We start from the raw sequence: 21,521 nt of genomic DNA, 5'->3' as shown, positions 1-21,521 counted from the left end.
CACACGGATCATCAATTCATGAATCCGTGTTTTCAAATATTTGCCTTATATCCATTCTTTACGGGTCAGCTCGGTGCGGGGCAGGTTGGTTTCACGGGTTCAAGTGAATTTTGCCCAGCCCTAGACGTGGCTGGACGTTAGTTTTGGACGAGAAATTGGACGGAGGTACCATTTCTGTCTTTTCATATACCACAGGTACCAAATTTGATAAAAACTAAAACTGATGGGGCAAAAAATAAAGGTAGTATAGCACAGGGGCAAATATGTATTTAACCCTTAGAAAAAATAAAAAACCATTTTTTTAGAAGAATAAAAAATGAAAAAGTAAGCCCTCCTTGGTTTTTTTTTTTTTTTTTTTTTTTTAAATTTTTTCGTTGTTTTTAAATTTTTTTTTTCCCGAATTTCTATAAATATTTATTAATATGTTTATTTTGATGAATAACGAAAGGAAGTCCACTCTTTGCCAGTGACAACGACGACGATGATACTCAGACCCATTGCTACCCATCTCCATCTCCAACGACCTCAATACCCAAACGAGAAAACCCAGTCCAATAGACACCAAGAGCACCATCGTCGACCTCTCGCTGCAGCCTTCTGCTCTCTCCGCAGACCAATCCCTCCCCCCTTCTACTCTACTTGCGACGATGTGTCACTCCAACAACTGGTCCATCAGTTCAACCCTAAAGTTCCCATAGAAGAGGCCGTCACTCCGCCCAGCTCATGGTACACCGACCCTTCCTTTTTCGACCTTGAACTTCACCGCGTCTTCTACCGGGGCTGGCAGGCCGTAGGTTCGCCTCTACTTTCACTTTTTGCTTTTATATTTCGTTTCTAAATTTCCCTTTTTTCTTTTGTTTCCTCTGACTTCTCTTTAACGCCCGTTTGGTTGCTGAGAAAACCCACGGAAGAGGAACAGAGGGTGTGGAGCTTGACTCTCTAGTTTAGTTTGTAATGGGTTTTGAGTGACTAGTTTGACTGTTGTTTCATAATGCAACAGCGGATTGTTATGTTGCCTTAGCCAAAGGATTATTTATTTATTTTTTTTTTAGGCTCATTTTTTCCCCTATATTTTCTGGTAAACCAAACGAGACATTGAGATTTTCTGGGAGATAAAAGATTGGATACAGTAAAAAGAAAGCAAGAAAAAACAACAACAAATTTGAAAGTATAATTTATTAGTTGTTTTTCTTGCCAATAAAAACTAATATAAAAAAAAATAGGCCAAAAAAAGTTTTGGGCTTGTGCTTCAGTTAATTTGATTGAGTAAAGATCCGTGCTTATGGTATTCAAAGGAAACTTGCATAAATTATAATAATCATACTTCTTTCCCATTCATTTTGTATGTTTTCTAGTGTGCAATGAGGGCCTTATGATCTTTTTGATTAATGAGAAAATGTAGGAGTAAGAAAACGTGTTCTTTTGGGTTTAGGTTTTCTACTGTTGGAACCCTACAGACCAGAGAATTTTAAGTTGTTGAGCTACAATCACATAACTTTCATTGAAAACAAACTAAAAGCACTGAGAACATACATACTTTTGAAATACTTTGTCTTCTCTCACTTAGCAAACAAAAAATTGTTTTGTTTCATTTTGCTTCCCAACAATTAAATTGAGGATAAGTAAATCTTGGGGTATGCAACTTGTCTCGCCAATATTATAAAAATTGGATTACCATTTCCAAGTTTAGTTATGTTTTCAGTATTGGTTGTCACCAAGATTTATCAGCTTTCCTTTGGATCTTGTTTTTAGGATATATTCAACAGATAAAAGATCCTCGTGACTTTTTCACTGGCAGGTATGGATAATTATATGTCAAAATTTCATCATGTATACTCTCATATATGGTTTGGATAAAGTTTTCCATTTTTCATCTCCCTGTTTCCTGAATATGTTGCTATTAGAATGGTGCTGATTACTCAGTCCACATTTGATTCTTGGGAGAGGAAAGGAACATGCTTAAGAGTAGCTTGTTTGTAAACATTTTAGTCATTTTTCTTTCCTTTTCTTCATCCTGCCTGAGAACCAAATGGGGCATTAATTGTATCAGATTGGGGAATGTAGAGTTTGTGGTTTGTCGAGATGATGATGGGAAGATTCATGCTTTTCATAATGTCTGTCGCCATCATGCCTCTCTGCTTGCATCAGGAAGCGGGCAGAAGTCTTGCTTTGTGTGCCCTTATCATGTGAGTTTGCGCATTTCTTCATGTATATTCAAGGGAAATATATATATATTGGTGGATTCTCTATTAGAGGAATGTTAGTGAATGTTGCTCATTGGTCAGCAAACTACCAACCATGGGGTGCCCACAGCTGATTGCTGAGTTGGTTCTGGTATAAATGATTGTCACTAGCTTTCTCTTAATATTCATGACTTTTTTCTTGAACCCAGAAACTCATTCTCTTGAGTTTATAACTTCAATATTTTTGCATTCTTTCGTTATTTCCTGTTACTTTATCAGGAACTCTTTTATCATGTCTATTGTTACATCTATCAGCCAGAAAGGCACACAGCAGACGTAATCTCTCTTTTTTTTCCCTCTCCTCTGTCAAGAATCTTTAGAGTTAAGGTTTATGTGCTCCTTCTGAAGAGATACATACTAAGAATAGATGAGAAGGTTTTTTCGGCTAATTATAACACGCAGGTCCAATATTTTCTACAGGCATGGACATATGGATTGGATGGACAGCTTGTTAAGGCAACTAGGATAACAGGAATACAGAATTTCAATGTAAATGTATGCTGTGAAATTCCTATTGTAGCAATCACATTCTAGTTGTAAATAATCTTTCAAATTGAGGGATAATTCAGTTCATTTCTCTGATCATGGAGGGTAGGAGTTTGGGCTTATACCAATAAAAGTAGCTACTTGGGGGCCATTCGTTCTTCTCAACTTGGACAACGAGATATTTCCTCCAGGGGAAGCTGATAGTCATATAGTGGCCAGTGAATGGCTTGGTAGCTGCTCAAATATACTGAGTACCAACGGAGTTGATTCTTCCCTAAGTTATGTTTGTAGACGTGAATACACTATTGAATGCAACTGGAAGGTATGGTCCTATACCTATTGTACTTTGAAATTATAGTCCTACTTCATAAGTTTCTTTTGAAAATTTGGCCTCTTATAATGTCTCCAATTTTAATGCCTCTTAGTGTTAAGAAACTGTTGTCCCTTTTAATCCTCTATTTCTCCTTTGATGTGATTGTAAGTTTATCTTCTTGACTTTTGACAAAGGTTTAGTCTCTCCTATATTAAGAGTTTGAAATTAAGCTGTTTAGAAAATTAGGAGGGATATATTTTACTCGGTTTAGTTTGATGAAGTTTCTTACAGACCTATGACTATTTCAATTTGTTCATTCTTGTAGGTGTTTTGTGACAACTATTTAGATGGTGGATATCATGTACCATATGCACATAAAGGCCTAGCATTTGGTCTTCAGCTTCAATCCTACTCCACCACAGTATGATTCAGTGCTTACTACCTTTCTGGAAATTGTATTTTAGTGTTACAAGTTGTGGTAGTATGACTCCCAGAGTCATGAAGACCTTCATGACGAGTTATCTGAATTACTTTCATTTGATACTTCTAGCATTGGTTGTTTAAGTAATCAGGTTTATTATGATTGACTTTGTATCTAATGGTTTGCTTTTGATGAGATAGATTTTTGAAAAGGTTAGCATCCAAAGTTGTGAAGGTGGCTCAATGAAGAGTGATAGACTTGGATCAAAGGCTCTATATGCTTTCATTTATCCAAACTTCATGATCAATAGGTACTTGCTTGATCATTAGAAATAATGGTTGATCTGTTTGTAACTTACATGAATTGGTTAAGCTAATCCACATTCTCTTATTAGTCAAAACTCTGTGAGTGATCTTCTAGGTATGGACCTTGGATGGACACCAATCTAGTTCTCCCACTTGGACCCAAGAAATGTCAAGTGGTATTCGATTACTTTATTGAAGCTTCTCTTAAGGTAACTCTATCTTATCAACTAATTCATTGTAGCTTTTCCAAAATTCTAGCTAAACTAAATACGATGGGAGAAAGCTATATCTAAAAGAGAGCCCCTTCTATTCGGACTATCCGTAAAACACCCTATTTATAGCCTCCAATAAAACTTTGACACATCAGTTACACACACCAAATAGAATAGGAATGAAAGTAGCCAATCCCACTACCACCAGTTCACCATCTCCATCCTCCCACTACCACAGTCCGGCGGCCCGTCAAATCTTGCTGACCAGGACTTCAGCCGGCAGATCTCGCTTCAACCGAGACGGATCAGGATCCCGTCAGATCTCGCTGACTAGGACTTTAGCCGGTGAGACTCGACCAACGGCGATGGATTGCGAGCCTCGAATCGTCCTCTCTCGGGACCCCTGCTACGACGTTGAAGGTGATTGCGACTGCGAGGTGGTCGGGGTTGGGTCGGCCACGTGGTGGCGCGGTTTCCGACCGAACCAACCAAACCCAGGCTCGTGTGCGTGGGTTTCCGACCGAATCTCTCACTCTCTCTCTCTCGCTAGACGGGTTGGTTGTCTCCAGTTGGTGTTCAACCGGAGATAGTGAAGGGCGAGGTGGTCGGGGTCTGGGTCGGGTCACCCACCCTATTAGCTCTTTATTTATTTATTGAGTAATGTTTATTGTACAACTTTTGCACAACTCTAACAACTTTTTTTTAAGATCAACCATTGAATATTTATGGCCCGCATGTAGGAAAACAAATCCAATGGTTGATCATAAAAAATAAATTTAAAAAGAAAAAAAAGAAAAAAAGAAAAGTAAAAGTTGTGCAAGAAACATTACTCTTATTTATTAGTACAGGCTAGCTCCATTGTACTCTGTGCTTCACAGGGGCTGCATACTGTGTTTCACGGGCTCCACATCAGGTCGGATTTATTGTGGTCAAGGTCCCCAACTAAAACACAATTTAGAAAAATTGTTCAGGCTGAGGCTGATCACCAAATATAGTGTCATTAGATTGCTTCTGCTATGTTTCTTGAAATTATGATGGTTACACATGTATGTCTATCTTCAGGTAATAATGTATTTGCATGATTTGCCTGTAAATCTTATTATTCTGCTCATTTTTCTATTTAATCTGTTATCTTGATGTTATCGAAAAGTTAAGATAGGTGAATCTGCAGTAATGTCAGGTTGACTTTGTAAAATCCAACTATTTGCTTTCTGTTTTTTTTTTCTTTTTCTTTTTTTGGGCATAGAGATTTTAGAAATTTTGACAAAAAAGCAAATGTTTTATAATGTTGGTCCATTAATATGTGAAAAATATTGCAACGTACCACTCTAATGAGCTTTACTTTTCTATTTTTCTCTCACCTCAGGATGATAAAGATTTTATAGAGAGCAGTTTAGAAGACAGTGAAAGAGTTCAGGTAGGAACTATTTGTTTTAGTCCAACATGGAAATGATTGGAAATGTTGCAGTATTTAAGCCTAATGCAGTGGTTGAAATAATTGCAGATGGAAGATATTGTGCTATGCGAAGGTGTTCAAAAGGGCCTTGAATCACCTGCCTATTCTATTGGCAGATATGCTCCTACTGTTGAGAAGGCCATGCACCATTTCCACATTCTGCTTCATCAAAACCTAACAAATGATTGTGTTGTTGATTAATGCTACGTACCACAAACATATCCCACAAAATTAACGGGGCAAGGTGAAGTAACCATTAGAATTTTTATTCAAAGGCTATTAGATCCTAACATTTTGTGAGATATTTGTAAAATGTAGCATTACTCGTAAGCTTCTAGTTACACGCAAGAGTCCGGACCTTTTGGGGCAAAATGTCCGGGTTTATATTCTAGTTCCTCCAAGAAACCGCCATTTTAAAATAAATGAAAAACTTTTTTTCTTTAATGGTACTACATGGACCTGAATTCTCTGTACACAAATAGAAAAGGAAATGGGAGGGGAGCAATAATGGTAAAGATTTTCGAGAGAGGGAGGGACATGTCATTTACAACCAAAACAATTCAACACCATCACCACATTCCAAAACAAGTCGTGAGAAGTATAACATCATTCTAAAACAAAACATTAGGGAAAAAAGAAGAAGAGTTGATTGCCTCATTTTCTTAACTATTGTTTTTACTTTGATTTGCTGGAGTATGCTTCATCTAATGTAAACTACAGTGATCCTCATTTTCTTAATTTGTAGGATAGGTTGATGCCCAGCTCCAACTCCCTCAAACCTTCTATCAACAACACTAGGCTGTAAAGACAAGAAATAGACAGTTAGCCAAGTTGAAAAAGCCCCAAGAGTTTGAATACACCGTGAAGAAGATAAAGAAAAATAATTGTGTTTTCTAACTTCGAGCAGTTCTTCCTCGATGACAACATGATGAAGTTCTTCCTCGATGACAACATGCTGATCCTTTGATAATTGAAAGGAGGGGAGTTTCTGGAACAGGTATCAGCTTCCCAATTGCAGCAAGGGGCCAACTGTATTGAAAGAGAGAGAGAGAGAGAGAGAGTTCCATTAGTTGAAGGGGAAAAATTAAGATAAGCTCTTTAACCTATAATATAGTACGTGCATATGGTCTGCCCAACTATTATTTCTTAATAAGTAAAAAATATTAGTTGGGCAGACCTTCCATGTTTGCTATCCACAGAAAAAAAAATAGGGTTCCCAAACAAAGAGGGATGGTTAAGATGCAAGATGCACATCTCGGAAGTATCACCCATTAAACCACTTCATATCATTTACAAACTAACCTTACGAAAGCAATAATGACGGAGATCAGCCACATTGACCAATTCAACTTTACTGTCGAGGTAAACTTCCCAAGAAACTCGATGATCATAACCTAAACAGCAGCAAGAAATGTTTGGTCGAAGTAAGATCATAAAGCCAAAAAAGCAAGCAAACTAGAAGGCTATACAAGTCTCACCTGAAGCACAACAGTTATTCCCACTATCCCGATGAAAAGAGTGTTTTTAGTAATTCCTTTGAATACATTGATTTCATCTGGCTTCCGAGCATTAAATTCATTGAAAACCTGCAGTTGGACCAATTGGATTGTTCACATGCTTATGCCAACATACAACAGGCATGATACAGCAATTTACTTATCCAATGGGAGGGAGGGAGATCAGCTTAGCCGGTCAAAATTGCCCATGTATATACTATACCTATCGGAGATTTCTAAAAACCTAGCTATAGGACCTTTGGGTAATGGTAATATAGCTTTAAAGGAATAAATATGCCTCAAAAAATATTTAAGCAAATATTCATATTCAAAGAAAGAGAAGCTTAAATAATAAAAATTATTTTCATTTTAATTTCGCAAGTTAAAATTTACCTGACAAAGGACAAAGGAATTGAATATCAAAGTATTCTTCACTTTGTTGGCATGTTCGCTCGTATCACCCTCCAAATGCAGTAAAGTCCTACCTTGGAAATTAAGTACAAGCAGAACGATAACTTGATATAGAGCCTGCAATTTCCCAACCAACATTAGTGCTGAAACACACTGCTTATGACATGAAGATTCCTCAACAGTAACATAAGTACTGGCCACAAAAGAAGCACATACCTGTATCAGCAAGTTCCTCCACATGATATTTGTTATAAGAGGTTCCCTGGGAAACATACAATAAATCATCATTATATTTCACAAAACCCTCAAGGAAGCAACTATACAGTAACCAAGTTGATCATTTTCATAAAAGAGCTCAAAACACAAGTGACATGTCAGCCAACAAAAATTAAAAAGCTTCAAATAACCTTATCAGAAAAGAGGAAATAAAAAAAGGAAAACAATTCCCGGTTGGTCCTGAAGAAGTAATTGTCCATACAGCCACAAAAAATATAAATTGATTTACCATTCGAAGGTAATTAGTGAACTTCCTATGAACATGAGACAAGAATATAAATTAAATAACAGCATTTCAAATTGACATAGCATGACACTAAATTGAATATAAAATAATAAGTAAATTTTATTTTCAAGACAACCAGGAAAAAATTAAAGCTCCCATGATTCAAAAATTGTTACCTTCGACCAACTGGTTTCCTGTGCATCAGGTGATCAGTTGGTGGTTCAGTAGCCAATGCTAGAGCTCCAAGAGTATCCATGATAAGATTAACCCAGAGAAGCTATACACAGAGCAAGGAACATCCAGCCATCAGTATAGTGTACACAGACCCATGCAGAGAGAGAGAGAGAGAGAGAGAGAGAGAGAGAGGCACACCTGCACTGCATTTAGTGGGACATCACCGGAGGAAATAGCTGACACAACATTTATAATCAGAGCTGCTACATTCACTGTAAGTTGGAACTGGATAAATTTTTGAATATTTGCATATACAGAGCGGCCCCATCTCACAACCTACATTCAGTAGACAAAACTAAAGCATTCTTAACCATTTGCCTTTTCAAATTAAACAAAATTGAAATTAGGCCTGGATAGTCTAAAAGACAATCTCATGAATTAGTGAGTCCCAATTCTACTCAATTGTGTCGTTTAACAGGGAATATCTGAGAATCTGAAAAGTTCACGAAAAGAACCTTCAAGCACAAGAAGTCAATGATCATGAACATAAACTAATGTGACATTAAAAGGCTGCAATGACCTAGGACAACTCTTTTTTGCAATGGTATCCATTTGCAAATTTTTAAATAAATCAAAACACTATATGTTCACCCCAGTTCATGTAGCAATGGTCCATAATGCCTAATTCTCCCTTGCTCATTTACCTTTCCCTATAATCAACTCTAAACATAACAAAAAGTCATAATTGCTTACAACAAAAAGAAAGTGTTAGACATTTGCTCTTGAAGTGGACAAACGGCATTAAAATTTTCTACACATCATTCATCCGAAAAGGAAAATAGAAAGAAAAGGCACTTATAAGACAAGACTGACCTTCACAACGGAAGAAAAATTGTCATCCAAGATAATGATATCGGAGCTCTCTTTAGCAACCTCTGTCCCTGCAATACCCATTGCAAGACCAATGTCCGCCTAAACTCCAAAATAATAGAATACCGATCAAGACCAAGAAATAGAAAACTATGTTTTAGAAATTAAAAAAAAAAAAAAGAAAGAAAGAAAAAAAAAAGAGACAATTCAATGTCCAATAAATTATCCAAAAAAATAAAGTTCAAACTTCACAGGCAAGACAACAAGTAGCCAGTACAAGTTCCACAGCCAAACCACCAATGGAAACAGTCACCCAGATCCACATTTACTTTGTTCTATCCCAAAGCCAAAATGGTCAAAGTTCCTGAGAACCCCTTTTATTGCTCATCGCAGAAAACACACGTTTAAACAGGGCATTTTGAGGATCAGGAACCAATTTATTAGATTGTATTAAATGGTCTATGCCAATACATCCAGATTGTATCAAACAGATTCATTTACAGACTTCACCATTCCTAATGTTAACTCTATAGACAGCACTACTAGGGGTAGGAACAACAACAATTATAGAAAAAGACATTGCCAAACTTAAAAATCCATAAAACAACAAGAAGAACAGGAAACAGAATATGTTGTCAAACCTCATGCAGAGCAGGAGCATCATTAGTGCCATCCCCAGTTACAGCAACAACATGTCCCCCCTTTCTCAATGCTTGCACAAGCAAAAGCTTGTCATTGGGAGAAGACCGCCCCATTACCTATACATTGGACAAGATGTTTAATCTTTCTAGAAAATTCACCACAATAATTTAATTAACCATTTGATCTGTATGATCCACATATAGGTCCTCCAGATTCAATGGTTGATTTAAAAAATAGATGTACAGGAGATGTATAAAAGATGAAAAAAGATCATTTCTTTAAATTAATTAGAGAACATATACACATTAAAAAAAAAAAAAAAAATCAACAATGACATGAATGTAGCAGATCATACAGATATCCGATCCGCAATTTTTTCTCTTTCCATGTCTGGTAAGGCACGAAATGTCTTTCCTTCAATGAGATTTGGCTCAGTAGCATCTTCATCAGAACCCAGTATTCCACATTCCAATGCTATTGCTTTTGCAGTTTGAAGATTGTCACCAGTGACCATGCGAACCTGTGGGTCAGAGAAAAAGGTATACTCCTTTCAATAAGTTGTATCACATTTACGAGAATATAATTACACGTGGCATACCACCATTATCAACATAGTCCTCTCAGGAAAATGACAACCCAAAACAGCACCAAACAAGGAAGAAACAGCTTTTGATGAACCTCTTTAAAAGTACACAACAAAATTAAGTATTCATTTAATTGATAAATCTAGCAGTAGTTTCACATATTTTCTCCTAACCAAAATCTCAACCTATGATTACAGAACATTACTGATATGAGATTAAAAAAAAAAAAAAAAAAACACTAGATGACACAACAGTGAAAAACCTCAAATATGATGCCATACATGTGCATTATGTTTTCATAAGTAATCAAATTTCATTAAATACCAGAGGGCGCACCTAAGTACACATAAGATATGCCTAACCAAAAAAGGATAAAAAGATAAAAAGAGTCCTAGAAATTAGAAGAAATACGAAAAACAATCACATGCAGCCGTCCATTGGAAAATGAAGTTGAAGAAGGATTTTAACTCCAACATCATCCCCTCTGTTTTCAAAGCTTCGGTCATTTCTTTTTCTCCAAATACACCACATCAAGCATAGCGGAACCATCTTCCAGACATCTTCACCTTGAAGGCTACCAAACTACCCTCTCCAACAAGCAAAGACATCTCTCACTTGATGAGGTTGACCCACGCTCAGCCAAACAAGTTGAAGACAGAGTTCCATAATGCACTAGCTAACTCGCAATGGAGTAAAAGATGGTCAACGGTTTTCCCAGTCTTCTTACACAATTAGCACCGATCAACCACAATGATATGCCCCGCTTTCTTATATTATCCAAAGTGAGGATCTTACCTAAAACGGCCGACCAAGCGAAGAAAGCCACCCTCGAAAGGGACTTACTCTGCCAAATACACCTCCAAGGGAAACGAGTGCTATGTCATTCTTATCCATTGAAGAATGCATACAAAACAAATCTTTACCTCACTAGAACTCATAAGATTAGCAATCATAGCAGAAACCATATGATCAACAACAAAAACAAGTTTTCCACATCACAAGCAAGTAAAAAATAAAATTCACACTAAAAATACCTTAACACCGGCATTTTGGCATAGTCGCACAGCATCTTTGACACCAGGTCGACAAGGATCCTGCATTGCAATATCTACATAAGCTATAGCACTAACACAGGAATTATCTTTCAAAAGATGATGCTGAAATAACACGCTTTGAGTAAAATCTTCTGGAGAAATTTTTCATGATGCCCAAAGATGAACCCTCTTAATGGAAAAACTCTAGAGTTAAAGAGTATCGTTGGACTTTCTGAAACATTAAGAGTGCTACAATAAAACAATGTAGCCAAATTATACAAGCATATTAAAGACATGGGAAAGAGGTGAAATAGATGTAGCTAAGCATTTTCTGAAGATATCTTAACACAACATCTCACAAGGCAGAGTGCAAAGGGGCATTACAGCCCAATGTCATTTCAGTATCTCATCAGATATTTACACACCCAGTGGGTCCCAAAACAACAAATTCACCGTCCATCCCATTTTCACAGAGGGAGGTCTGAGTTGAACAAGAACTCATTGGCTGACAAGGATGTAAAACAATAAACAGAAACATCAGGATGTGGTAAAATTTTGAAAAGGCTTTATCCAAGTCAATTACATGAATGATGCACACAAAGTAAAATGATGCGACGATCTCGAAACCACCAACACCACGAATACAGATGATGCAACTCTTGCACTATACGTGTATATCTTGATTAAGTTTCCGTGGAAAATGAATACCTTTATACCAACAATAGCCAGCAATACAAGGTCATCCGCAGGTAATGCCCACTGATCTAGTTCCTCTTCATTAGTTGGAACCCTTTCCGTTTCACATGATCTATATGCAATCGCAACACAACGCAAACTAGTAGCCGCCATGTTTTCAATAGCTTCCTTAAAAAATTTCATCTGCAAACCAATTTAAACTTCACCAGAGGAACAAAATTATAACAATAACAAGTAAAATACTTATACTAACAGCTCACATACAGGTTTTATACACTATTTATTATTTAGCAGTGTGTACTTCTAGAAATTTTAAGATCTAAAAATTTTAACACATACCTAAATGATATCCAAGCCGGAAAAAGAGATAATGACATCTCGGAAACAACCCATTTAACATTTTTTATAATAAGTAATCGAAATATCATTAAAAAGCGAAAAGGGGTACTTAGGTACACATTGAGTATATAGGAGAAACACCTAGCTAGGAGGGGGAAAAAAATCCTGAAAACCTTCCCAGGGTGCTACAAACGCAGCTGTCAAAGTATAAAGGGTAAAAAAGAAAAGGAAGAATGAGGCAAGGACCTCCACCTCCAAATCACGAGCCGCTCCCAAGTGAGCCACTATTAAAGGCTTACTTTAGGGCCTTGTCCCCAAATCACAGATCATGCTAGAATCTAACCTACCCTCCTGATGTTCTTCCATACACCCACACCATATGTCCCACGATGCTTATTAGTACAACACCCACCCCATGAGCTACCAAATTTAGAGTCCAACACAAATCTCCACCACGCCTCTCGTTCATGCACATAGCGCCAAAGCCACTTTCCCAAATTTCGAACACCCAAACCTCCCTCAGAGATCAGATAACAGATCTTGGACTAGCTTACCAAGTGATATTTGAACTCTTCACCTAGCTTGCCCCCATAAGAAATCACGATGAAACCTCTCTATGTGGTTTGCACCACAGGGAGAGGGAATAGGGACAAGAAATAAGTAGGCAAGTTAGAAAGTGTACTCTTTATATGGGTAACTCTACCACCCTTAGACAAGTGCATCATTTTCCACTAGTCAATCAACGTTCTATCTTGTCAATAACGTCGTACCAAATAGACTTGGCCTTAAAGGAAGCCCCCAAAAGAAGACCAACATACTTCAAAGGCAAGGAAGAAACCCCACAACCCAAAATCACACTTCCTCAATATCTAGTTTGCAAATCAACCCTAGCTCACCAAATCTGATTCTACCATCATAACAGAGAATAGAGTCAAGGATTTGCCTTCCTTGAACAAATTGATTTTGTGGCTTCGAAATAATCTTCTCCGCAACCCTTCTCAATCTGTTGGCAAGGACTTTGGAATGAGAGCAAGGAAGGTGGCATTGAGACTTTCTTCAAATTTATCATGAGTGTGAAAATCATGGAACACCCCCATAATGCCTTGTCATTGTTCATACCTTTCACCACCTCAAATCCTCAAACGAGCACTCTAGCCTAAAGGCTTCCACCAAATCTATAGAGTCGAAAGCAAGGCCATCCAGGTTAGGCTGCCAATTGAACTATTAAAAAATAGATTACCCAGCATTTCACAATGTGATCCTGGATAGCAAAAGGATCAAAGGAGACTGAGCCATTAATAGACAAAGCTTCAATGGAGTTGTTTCTCCTACTCGAGTAGACCACCCAACGGAAGAACTTTGCGCATTTATCACCCTCTTTAAGCTTTGAGGCTTTTTGCCTCCAACTGATCTCCTTCACTTTTTCCAAATCACTAATGACCAAGGATTTCCTCAACTTCTCTTTCACCACTAAACTCACTTCCTCCAATTCATTGGGAACACAACTCCTACACACGGATTTTTTGCTGGGACTACAGGTTGCCAAATACCTGCTCAAACCAGGTTTTTAAATCAGCTTTCAAGGCCTTAAGTTTACTAGCCAAAATGAAGCTTGGGGAGCCTTGAAACAGGTAAGAAGACTACCACGGCCTTACCTTGTCCACAAAGCCTTCCGACTTAAGCCACATGCTCTCAAACTTAAACGGCTTTTTGCCTCCTTGGAAACTACCACAATCAAGGAGAATGAGAAAGTGTTCTATGCACAATATTTGCATCCTCTTTTGTTAAAAAAAATAACTTGGGAAACTTAGCGGGCAACAGGTTGCTTCCCAACACACTCTTTAATCTTCTCTACCACCCTCCTATGCCACATAACCAAAATACCACTGGACGCCCCTTTCGAAGGAGAGTAACAACAATCCATATGTCGACACCCCCATGGACTTCGCAATACACTGCTTAAAATGAACTCTAATTTGGACTACTGCAAGCAAAGAAAGGAGCCCCTAAGTACACAGGAACTACCAAAGCAACCTACAACAGGAAAAGAAAACCCAACCACCCTCAAAAACCCAAGCCCTTAATCCCAAAACCTCCAAGAGACCCCAACCCTACACCACGTGCACCTTACCTTTCCTAAGCCGGTAGGACGCGCTAGAATCATTGTGGTTGATAGAGCTTACCAGATTCAATACTTCCCTCCTACCTTTGGTCTTAGGACACGATGCCTTAACTCCCCGATGGAAGTCCTCTTCAATGGCTTCCAAAATCGCCAAGGACGGATCCATATCTTCATCATTATCCAACTCCCAATCCAAGGCCAATCCGGGAGGTAAAACACCCAAAGGGTAAAGGGAGTCACCATCCTCCCCATCCCATACCTTGGCTCCCTGCTCCCACGCAACCACCTCCCTAGACGGACCAAAACCTACTGGCCACTTTTTAGATTGGTTCAAACCATTCACCCTGAAATCCTCTCCCTTAATGGCAGTAGAACCAGAGTCGATGCACCTTCCTTAACAACTGGAGTCAACGCAGACACGACCGACACTTTATGCGAGAGATTAACTTGCACAACCGGGCTTGGATAAAGAAACCCTGCCGAAGAATACCCCTCACCAGAGAAGGAGAATTAACCATATCCTTCACGGAAACCGCCACACCAGCGGAATCATGCACTAGAAGCACAACTACTACTTTTCGACTGGATCACTAATAGGCAGAAGCAAAGAAAGAAACCCTGGCACTTGAGCAACTAGCCTCAAAGCTTCCATAGAATCGGCACAAAAAAATCTCGTCCAAATGAACTTTTTTGGCTTCTCTAGCCTTCCAATAATACTTCTAGAAAGGCTTAGAGTCCGACAACACAAGATGAGGAACGCAACCTCTTTCCCAACTCACCCGCCCCTGAAAAAGACTGTGAGGAGCTGATGAAAGACTGAGAAGAAGGAGAAACTTGCAAAAGCAGCACGTCGGAGATGGATTGAAGAACCAAACAAGCAATACCCAAAGAAAATGGACCCAACAACATTACTTACCAATGCAAAAAGGTCCCCTCGAATGCCAAAGACAACACCTCTTGTGAGCATGCGAAGGGTGGGGGGGAGAGAGAGAGAGAGAGAGAGAGAGAGAGAACCTAGAATCAATAGGGCTCATTAACTTTTGAAAAGACCCCAACTGCCACTTGAACTTGGAAGCTGAAACTCGGTCCAAAGCAACTAAAAGACATTCTAGAAACTTCTTCCATGAACGAGAAAGCCCTAGCTGTTGCTTCTTCCTAGCCTCGCCACCACCATGAAAGCAGACTTGATTCCTCTTCTTACCCGTCGACCCGAGCGGTTGCTCCTCCAAAGCATAGCAATTCACCGCCATTCTCCCGTCTTCGACCACCCTACAACGCAACTCCAGAAGCAGATCCAACCCATGCAGCCTCCGAAACCCGCAGCCCATGATGCTTGACAGGAAAAACAGCTTCCCAACGAACTACTTCCACAAAAGATGGAGAAACCCCACCCAGACGACTGGACGAAACACCCTCATGTATCCCCCCTGATGTAGGCGCCTCAGAAACCAACAACCAAGCCTTTGATCGGAGAAAAGTAAGCATCTGCCCATGCCCTTCTCACATTCCAAGATAGACTTTGGCATCATAAAAAAACAATGGCAACCTTCCCTTTGACACTACTGCACCTAGCACTACCATTATTCGCATCATAGTTTATGGAGCAAACTAAACTTCTTAGTTCTCTATTTCCCAAACTGGAGCAAGATGCCAAGGCTTGCTCCGAGTGGCTTGCTTCAATGGTTGTAAAAAAGGCCAATAGCTCCTTCTTCAAAACCCTTGTACAAAAGCCCCACAACATGACAGAGTTCCTTCAGTGTTTGCAAAACTCAATCTAGAAACAAAACTCTCAGGGAAGTGTTACGTACCAACCCAAGATAACAATTCCACTTCCAGAAAAAACCTCTAGGTTACGCACCAACTCAATCTGAAGGCAGGACTATAAAAGCCTTGGATCCCTCTCTAAACAATTTGATAAACTCTATCGCCTCTGGGTTACGCACCACCACCTCCACTGTGGATTTCAACCAAGCAGCACACAACTTCCCCAAAAACACAACACAAGAAAATCCAAGACTCATTTCCACAAAATGGAGAACAAAAGCCCCTCCAGCCACCAAAACCTTGAAAGATTTAGCCTTAACATAAAACCAACTCACAAAACCCATCTTCACTAATCAACCTAGAGATCTGATGGTGATCTCTACTGAGCACTCTTTATTTATTTTTTTTACAAAACTATTCAGCAAAAGATTAGTTCTCAAGATACTTTGAGACCGGTCATGCGCAAAAGTAGGACTTAATCTTAACAACCCATTTAACTACCATAATAAAAGCACTAAATATTGAAAAGCAATTACACTCTCAAACCTTATCTTCATCCATTGCTACCAACTTATCAGTTGCGTCAATATACTGCGTGCATGATTCTAAAACTATTTCAGCAGCCCCTTTCCAATGAATATGAACGTTACCATCAGGCTGTAAATATAGCAAACAAATAATAATTCATTAGTAATGATGATTCATCATATGCAATAAAAATAGTATCTACAAAATTATTTTTGAACTTCCACATAACAATTCCCAAACTCACGAAAATTTCTTTTGGACCAAGAACACATTTTTACAAGTCGAGTTGTGGACATTCCATCACAAAGCATGACAAAGAGTTGTATGAGGACAGAGACTTTTATAATTTTCCAGGATACGTTTCTAAATCCAGCGTATGTAAAACTATGAAATCATCTCTATTGAAACTACTTGCATATCCCAATTGCTTACTGTAATCCTCTCAGTTTTGATAACGAAGCATGTATCAACAATATTGTGTTACTAAGTCGTGTATACACTACCTTTTCTATTGACACTAGTTTCATATCCCACAATCAACATTAAGTACAGTTAGGGTGTTTTATCTTTAATCTAGTCATTGTAATAGTTTATCTTTATATCAGTGTTTGGTGTTTATTTTATCTAGGTTTGTTGTGGTTATCTTTAGATATGGTTATCTACTGTTGACCTTGCTGTGGTTATCTAATTTTCTATAATTTTTAGATTTATGTTCTTCTCCCTAGTTGGGGTCTATCCTGTTTACTTCCTTTGTATACTTGAGTAGCGCCACTTTGCGCACTCTAATAAGATTGAACTACTTATTTAAAACAAAAACAAAAGATACGGTATCTAATGTTGATCTTGTATCCTATTTCTTCTATAAAAAGTAAGCAAATTATGGTTCTCAATGTAATATCAAAGCAAGGATCTATGGTTGAACAATTTCCTTTTCTTTTGCTCCTTACTGTCTAATTCCTGCAGTTTTTTTTTTTTTTTTTCCCTTTCTCCCCATGTGCTGGTGTTGTGGGCCTAGGAGCAATAGTTGTTTGTGGTTGGAGGTTGATGGTAGCATCATTAATATAACAGTCGAGATGTCATCGCCATCGACCTCATTGGTGTGGTTGTCGTCTTCGATTGTCATGGCTACTGTGGTCACTGTTATGGCGTCTTTCAGTTGTTTCTAATTGGTTTTTTGACCGGGTTCAGCTATTTTTGACCTGTTCAGATTCAGTTGCTCCAGAGTACGTATTTTTCAGCCTGTGCAGTTCAGTTCAGGAATATTTCAGCCAATTTACAGTTGATTTCAGCAAAGACCAGCATTGCTTCTTGTTGCCGGATTGTTGATTGTTCTTCAGTGCTGATTGGGTTTGGTGTTTCATATGAAGTCCAAGTCCATTTCAGTAAAGTGGATTATTGTTGGATTCGCAATAAGTTTATTAATTAAGAGATTGTGACTCCCTATGCAATATCAGAAAATCAATTGGCAGATTTGTACACCAAAGCTTTTGGTCAAGGATGAGTTGCATTTGCTCGCTTTGAGTACATGCAATACTGACATGATAACAGAACACAAAGGACTATGCTTTAGAATTACCAGTCGCACTGCAGCGCCACCTCGTTTTTTCTCTGAGTTGAAAGGGAAGACATTAAGAACTGAAGATTCGGATCTGATGGCATCAAATTTCATCCCCAGCTATGAAGAAAAATACCCATCACTTTCATTAGTCTTAAAAAATAAATTCACCTCAGAAGTGGCAAATGGAATATAGTTAATGAACTAACCTTAACTCCCCAAGAAAGAATGGCCTTTTCTGTTGGTGATCCAGAAACCTCCAGATTTCCACCACCCTGAAGGGGACCAGTTACAGCATTATCATACTGCGGATAGGTTAGCTAATTCAGTTTCTGCAGAATTATTTACTAAGAAAAAGCATACCTCAGACTCATACACACCACCATTTGTGTTTTGTGCAATGCCTTCAATAAGTAGAGAATATTGCATGGGAGACAACTCCGACTTATTCTCAGGATGATCAATTTTTTTCTCACCAACATAAGCCTCAACCACAGCCATCTATCAACAAAACATTATGTCACAATTAATAAACACAAATACATGGAACTATTAAAAAGACTTATAAAGGACCAAAAAAGTAAAAGTCTAAAACCTAACAGAATCTGGTCAGCTGTATTTTTCCCCAAAAAGGAAAGTTTTCTATTTAAAACAAACCCTAATCAGCGTCCATATTTTAACCAAGTTGAAACCTAATCAGCCTCAAGATCTTAACCTAATTAAAACCCTAATTTCATCCCAAACAGCTGCCTATTTTTAGTCTCCAAATAACCCTACATTATTTTCTTGCAACCGAAGCTCAAAAACATTGTTTAACCCATCAAGATTTTGGCAAGTATTTTCAATGATTCTTTCAAGTTTTTGAGAATTCCTATTCAAAAAATCTGATAAAAATTTCTCCTTTGTGTTTTTCCTAATTTCTTTCTCCTAAATCTCGCAAAAACAGTTGCTAATTCCAATGTTCTTGCACAAAGAACTGTTGCTGCCTAAAGAACAGCTTCCGTCTCTTGGTTTTATCCTAAATTCACGGCCGGATTTTGCTAGGTATGAGCTTCAATAAGCCTTATAATTGATATTTAGTTATGTTATTACGAAAACCATGAGAGAAGCCTACTAAAGTATGAGTAACGGCATTAAAGTTTGATACCTTAGTATCCCATACATGCTGCCAGCACAAAGGAAAAGCTGTTGGATCTGATTGCTTCTTTTAGACCGCATAGATATGGTTTAAACAGTATGATTACACAATTTCCTGAATGTTTGACATTAGAATAACATGTTTTATGACTAATTGAGTGGGTTGCATTGCACTGTAGGGCACAAACAACAAGCTTAGGTTTCTGCAGAAAATTATGCAGCAACGCAGTCACCAAGAATTGTGGTTTTAGGGTCTTTCTAACAGTCCAAACTAAGCAATCATTGAACATTGCTGGAATTACAGCGCGCGCACAAACACATTAGTTGAACCTTAAGGCCTTAAAGCCTATCTTTTTGGCCCTAACCAGATCTGTCTAAGGGACCTTAAGATGACTTTAAAACACTATGAAGACTTCGTGTAAGTGGTGTTGAGACCTACACTCTAAAGAGCATGAGAATAAGCTCATGTTGCATGATCCATGTGTAGTAAATTGAATATACATGCATTGTGTGATCATTCAAGAAAAGAATCAAACTTGAAATATGTTGTAAGTGTCTTAAAGATGAGAAATCAGATCTACCACTTAGCGTAGGAAGCAATGTTAGGAAGATCAAACAAAAGAAAAGAATACATGATCTACAAAAGCGTTAATAGACAATAATTGTTCGAAAATGTTTGCTTAAGTTTCTAAGTAAAGTGTGTTGAATTCTTGAAGTGAAGGAACAGGGTAAGTAGATATGATCACACCTTTACTTTCTTTAAAATGTCAATGCAATGATTTTCTTAAAATTGTTTCCAAGGTATATGATATAATGTTAGCCTTTATTTGGTAGCCCTTTTATGCATCCTAAACTATATGTTTGAAAAAGAGTTTAATGTAAATGATTTTATGTTCATAAATATATTATAAATACTTTATGACGTTTGATGAAAAAAAAAGGGGGGGGGGGGGGGAGTGATTGTATGAATGCATGAAATGTTTTCTTGGCCATATGAAATGATGAGCAATGGTACCGGAGCAAATGGGCAGGGGTAGCCGGGAATGGCTCACTCAAGTGCACCAATGTGCATTGAGTGATTATCCTAGACGCAGCTCCAACTGTGACCACGGGAGCGGAGCCGGGATCCTCATGATTGCCAACTCTCACACAAGTCGTAATTGTGTGTCGGTCATTCAAGAGATTAAGGGAAAAATTTATGTTTACGATATGCGAATGTCTTGTACTTTTTGGATGTTTTGAAATGAAAATTGTTTCGAACTTCATTTATTGTATGATGTATCTATTTATTGAGTTTTCCACTCAGCCTTTGTTTTTATGTTTAAAACAGTCAAGATGATGTTGTCGATGGTTCTACAGGCCACGAAAACTAGAGTTGGAAGGCTTCATCAAAGAAGGGCTTGAATAAGTTCACGTAGCACATTAGTTTGTTTTGTTCTGGCATGATTTCTATATTAAGGACTAAGGGTTTAAAGGGATGAGTTGTAATAATAGTAACACAATGATTTTCAGTTTATGGAATTCTAATATCCTTATGTTTCTAATTAGAGCAACGCGAAATCACGTCTTCCTATGGGTAGGGGGTGTTACAATCACTTATTTCTCGACATGTTTGTTTGATATTTCTACATGAAGTGGTCCACAGAACAAGGGATGGGCTTGCAAAATGATCTCTGTTGAATAGAGATGTAACATCTGAATTCCTTCCTCTGTCATGATGGATTCGCCAATCGAAATTCTATTTAGTCTTTGAGTCAAGGATGAATATAGAGCTTCAGCCAAGGACAAAAGTTTTTATAGAAGCCAAGGGCGCAAGGCATAGCCCGTTCGTAAATCCATACCAGCAGTTGAATGCACTCCGAAAATCTACAATTACTCATCAACCAAAAAACCCTACCACCAAAAGGCACTTCCAAACAACAAAAAATTAAATCAATCAACGGCTTCATAATTCACCTGATTCAAAGTTAATGTTCCAGTCTTATCACTGCATATGGTTGTGGCAGAGCCCATAGTCTCACATGCAGAAAGCCTTCGAACCTACAACGTAAAATTTGTTATAAAGATATACTTGCATGGCAGGTGTGTGTGTGTGTGTGTGTGTGTGTGTGTGTGTGTGAGATTAGTAAGAAAAGTTTTATTAGAAAAAGTGTAAGGCGTCCCTTCCCTAATTACACAGGGAGTATACATAGGAACAACCAAAGCCAACCCACCAAAAGCACCCAACAAAA

General features: G+C 38.2%; 2 protein-coding genes across 11 annotated transcripts in view; one reads left to right on the top strand and one right to left on the bottom strand.

Annotated features, from left to right (window-relative positions):
• Positions 1–446: 446 nt before the first annotated feature.
• On the top strand, positions 447–6,078 carry LOC133870957 (choline monooxygenase, chloroplastic). Of its 2 annotated transcripts, none has more exons than XM_062308266.1 (10): positions 447–794; positions 1,753–1,798; positions 2,051–2,186; positions 2,664–2,732; positions 2,839–3,051; positions 3,368–3,463; positions 3,664–3,773; positions 3,884–3,977; positions 5,347–5,397; positions 5,485–6,078. In XM_062308266.1, the coding sequence occupies exons 1-10, from the start codon at positions 482–484 to the stop codon at positions 5,635–5,637; spliced, it is 1,281 nt and encodes a 426-aa protein (XP_062164250.1). In that variant the 5' UTR covers positions 447–481; the 3' UTR covers positions 5,638–6,078. The 2 variants fall into 2 exon arrangements, with proteins under 2 accessions (XP_062164250.1, XP_062164249.1); XM_062308265.1 differs by having other exon boundaries at positions 2,664–2,738.
• Positions 5,980–21,521, bottom strand: part of LOC133870956 (calcium-transporting ATPase 10, plasma membrane-type-like) — a 54,672-nt gene continuing 39,130 nt past the window's right edge. For all 9 annotated transcript variants that reach the window (XM_062308261.1, XM_062308259.1, XM_062308258.1 and 6 more), the window contains 18 exons: positions 21,247–21,330; positions 18,517–18,654; positions 18,363–18,428; positions 18,175–18,273; positions 16,617–16,727; positions 11,858–12,028; positions 11,150–11,209; positions 9,887–10,051; positions 9,531–9,647; positions 8,893–8,991; positions 8,218–8,355; positions 8,022–8,122; positions 7,560–7,605; positions 7,326–7,460; positions 6,915–7,022; positions 6,739–6,830; positions 6,335–6,465; positions 5,980–6,235 (listed from right to left, as the gene is read on the bottom strand). In XM_062308261.1, coding sequence (XP_062164245.1) covers positions 6,231–6,235; positions 6,335–6,465; positions 6,739–6,830; positions 6,915–7,022; positions 7,326–7,460; positions 7,560–7,605; positions 8,022–8,122; positions 8,218–8,355; positions 8,893–8,991; positions 9,531–9,647; positions 9,887–10,051; positions 11,150–11,209; positions 11,858–12,028; positions 16,617–16,727; positions 18,175–18,273; positions 18,363–18,428; positions 18,517–18,654; positions 21,247–21,330 — 1,866 coding nt within the window. In that variant the 3' untranslated portion in view covers positions 5,980–6,230. The remainder of the gene's footprint in view (positions 6,236–6,334; positions 6,466–6,738; positions 6,831–6,914; positions 7,023–7,325; positions 7,461–7,559; positions 7,606–8,021; positions 8,123–8,217; positions 8,356–8,892; positions 8,992–9,530; positions 9,648–9,886; positions 10,052–11,149; positions 11,210–11,857; positions 12,029–16,616; positions 16,728–18,174; positions 18,274–18,362; positions 18,429–18,516; positions 18,655–21,246; positions 21,331–21,521) is intronic.

This window comes from Alnus glutinosa, chromosome 6 (genome assembly GCF_958979055.1).
Source record: "Alnus glutinosa chromosome 6, dhAlnGlut1.1, whole genome shotgun sequence".
NCBI lineage: Eukaryota > Viridiplantae > Streptophyta > Magnoliopsida > Fagales > Betulaceae > Alnus > Alnus glutinosa.
Note: the sequence above shows the minus strand (reverse complement) of the source record. Positions and strands in the feature narration are given on the sequence as shown.

Bases quoted from the DNA above. Each gene is read 5' to 3' on its own strand.
- LOC133870957 (XM_062308265.1), top strand. From the start codon at position 482: ATGATACTCAGACCCATTGCTACCCATCTCCATCTCCAACGACCTCAA. The intron at 795-1,752 runs GTTCGCCTCTAC...TCTTGTTTTTAG, and splicing joins CCGGGGCTGGCAGGCCGTAG to GATATATTCAACAGATAAAA. The intron at 3,464-3,663 runs GTATGATTCAGT...TTGATGAGATAG, and splicing joins TTCAATCCTACTCCACCACA to ATTTTTGAAAAGGTTAGCAT.